Below are 412 nucleotides of genomic sequence, written 5' to 3'. Positions count from 1 at the left end.
GGAGCTCCCTGCCGCCTCCCGCAGCTGGGCACTTGCTGCCTGCAGGCAGGCAGCTCTGAGTGCTGCCCTTCCAGGGACACCCTTGGCAAGGGCATGACTGAGAAAAACCCCTGGGGGCTTTCTGGGAGGACATGTGCCCCACTGCCCTGTCCCTCCTGGGTGGCAGTGGGCTCCCTCCATCGCGGGGTGCCCTCTTGCAGGACCCGGCATCTCCAGCTACGCAGACAACCCGGCTGGGGCTGGAGCCAGCCTGAAGCCCTGCCTGGACAAGGCCATGAAGATCGTCCCAGCAGAGCAGCAGCGGGAGACCCCCACCTACCTGGGGGCCACAGCGGGCATGCGGCTGCTGAGGTACCGGCACTGCCCAGAGCCGCGCACCTCCAACCCCTTTCCCCCCACGCGGTTCTGCATT

At 67.5% G+C, this 412-nt stretch overlaps 1 protein-coding gene across 1 annotated transcript in view; it reads left to right on the top strand.

Moving 5' to 3' along the window:
* ENTPD8 (ectonucleoside triphosphate diphosphohydrolase 8) overlaps positions 1-412 on the top strand; it is an 8,178-nt gene that overhangs the window by 3,842 nt on the left and 3,924 nt on the right. The window contains 1 exon segment of the mRNA XM_009636326.1: positions 201-351. Within this exon segment, the coding sequence (XP_009634621.1) occupies positions 201-351 (151 nt within the window).

Source organism: Egretta garzetta, unplaced genomic scaffold (genome assembly GCF_000687185.1).
Source record: "Egretta garzetta isolate BGI_Z169 unplaced genomic scaffold, ASM68718v1 scaffold143, whole genome shotgun sequence".
NCBI classification, from domain to species: domain Eukaryota; kingdom Metazoa; phylum Chordata; class Aves; order Pelecaniformes; family Ardeidae; genus Egretta; species Egretta garzetta.
This window is presented reverse-complemented; position numbering and strand designations above follow the sequence as displayed.